Genomic DNA, 2,201 nt, shown 5'->3' on the forward strand with positions numbered 1-2,201 from the left:
CATTGCGGCATATTCGTCTAAATAAACACTAATTGCAATGTGATAATGAAATGTCTGTTGTGGCATATGAGCCTAAATAAACACTATTTACAATAAGATAATGCAACATCTATTGCAACTTTTGCGTCTAAATAAACAATAATTACAATGAGATAATAAAATATTTGTTGCAACACATACGCCTAAATAATTATCTTAAAATAATTAAGGATGTTCCTAGCTGAACATCTTAATAACTCTACGATAAGATATATAAATACATACTTGAATAGACTATCTAGACCAGTACCTCAAAAGCAGTAGTTGTAAATTCGGATAGTGATAAGAACATATACAGCTTAATTACAGTAAATAGAGAGATACTGTGGAGGGTTTTACCTCAACCCAATCAAGAGGTGATTTGAGAGAGAATTCATATGAAAGATTTCATGTGATGGATTGTGGTATCGTATCAAACATCTTCTTGAAAGACATACAAAAGACTTTTTAATTTGAGTTATTGGTACATAAATTCATTGGGGTTTTTTTCACTTATTACAGATTTCTTTGGGTAAATGGTAAATTCTAAAGGACATATTTGATGTTTATATTTGAGAAAAAGCTAAACTCCCCTAATACCTGGTTTACCTGGTTTATAGGCATATAGTCAATGTGATGATCTATATCTGTAAATATATTAGTTTTGTACAAAAGTTTAATTAATTTATGTACCAATATTCCAGTAAGTCTAAGAACAATGAAATGCGTCCTTATGAACTTAACCTCAATTAAAATTTAGCAAAGCTTCAATCCTTTTTATTAGTTATATGACTATATTATGTTTATTTAACTATATTATAGTTTGGATAAGCAGAAAAAATTATCTTAAATTTACTATAATGAGCAAGCATAAGATAGAATAATGTAATATAAATGAGAGGTCCGAATACTGATAAGGTAAAATACTATTAATGGGTAGACCAACGATAACAGAAAAATGTTTTTTTTTCTTGAATCTGGCTTTTTACCTGCGGATAACAAATCTATTTCATCGTTAATGTTAGAGTATTGTGTGTATTTAATAACATCGCTGTCATTTCTGGGTGCCTCGTTTCAAAATCATTGGTATTTTCCGAATTTATCTCTTTTATGACCAAATACTTTTTCTGGGGAATTTATTTTAAAGAGAAAGATATATTGCTCATACAAACGATGTATTATATTATTAAATATTAAAAAAAAATATCACTTGAAGTACACTTTATTTATTTTATTACTCATCCTTAGAAATATATATATTAACAGTCGCACGTAGAATATTATAAGCATACCATGATGAATGTATAATGTAATCACCACTTGGAAACGGTAGGACCCTCGTAAAGGAGTTATCCATGGACTGTGAATTCAGTTTATCCACAATTATGTCATGCTGAAATATTTTTATTAAAAACCATTATTTATATATATTTTAAATTAAATACAAACATTAAATGGACAAGTGTGATTTATATTTGAATAAACCTTAAAAATTTCGTAAAAAAAAGTAATAAGACGATTTTTGGGCGATTTAAGATACTTGCAGCCGTCAATTGTAAAATTATACAAAAATGGTTTATACCCACTCTCCTTCTTTGAAAGAGCAAATCCAACCTGTAAGTATTGTTAAGACATTTTGTTACAAAGGTAGAATATATTAAATAAACCACTTACATGGATAACTGTAACGGGAATTTTATATAACCTGACTTTTAATGAAAAATATTTATAAGTGCGATTAATCGATTTCAGATAGCAATACTCAAAATCTGAGAATGATGGATCTCGTGTTTCACATTTAATATTCGTAAATCTAAGTTCAGTGTGAATCTTAAAGGAAAACAAGGATAAATTAAGAAAATCTGATTTATATATATAAAATAGTTTAACTTACAATAGGAATGATTATTAATAACACAAATAAACTATGCCCATCCATTTCGAACTAAATTTAAATGATTCGAGCATTTATTTTTATTATTTTGAAACATAGGTTGTAAAGCGATAGGAACTGAATTAAAATGAAATTAAAACGAGATTTTTATCTATGGAAATGATTTTTATATAAAATTATTCTGTAGCTTTTCTGGTTAAATATTCCAACGTTCCACATAAGGCTAACTAATTTATATATCATTATTCCACTTGCAATCAATTATTTCAGGAAGATTAATTTCAGTTAA

The 2,201-nt window shown here is 27.4% G+C and overlaps 1 protein-coding gene across 1 annotated transcript; it reads right to left on the minus strand.

Moving 5' to 3' along the window:
* Positions 1-1,276: 1,276 nt before the first annotated feature.
* LOC119677951 lies at positions 1,277-1,957 on the minus strand (the record flags this gene model as incomplete). The annotated part of the gene is made up of 4 exons (XM_038089541.1): positions 1,913-1,957; positions 1,693-1,848; positions 1,468-1,632; positions 1,277-1,411 (listed from the first exon to the last, which is right to left on the minus strand). Coding segments are annotated over exons 1-4 (501 nt in total), but the record flags the coding sequence as incomplete, so codon positions are not given.
* Positions 1,958-2,201: the final 244 nt, after the last annotated feature.

Source organism: Teleopsis dalmanni, chromosome 1 (assembly GCF_002237135.1).
Source record: "Teleopsis dalmanni isolate 2A chromosome 1, ASM223713v2, whole genome shotgun sequence".
Lineage (NCBI taxonomy): Eukaryota > Metazoa > Arthropoda > Insecta > Diptera > Diopsidae > Teleopsis > Teleopsis dalmanni.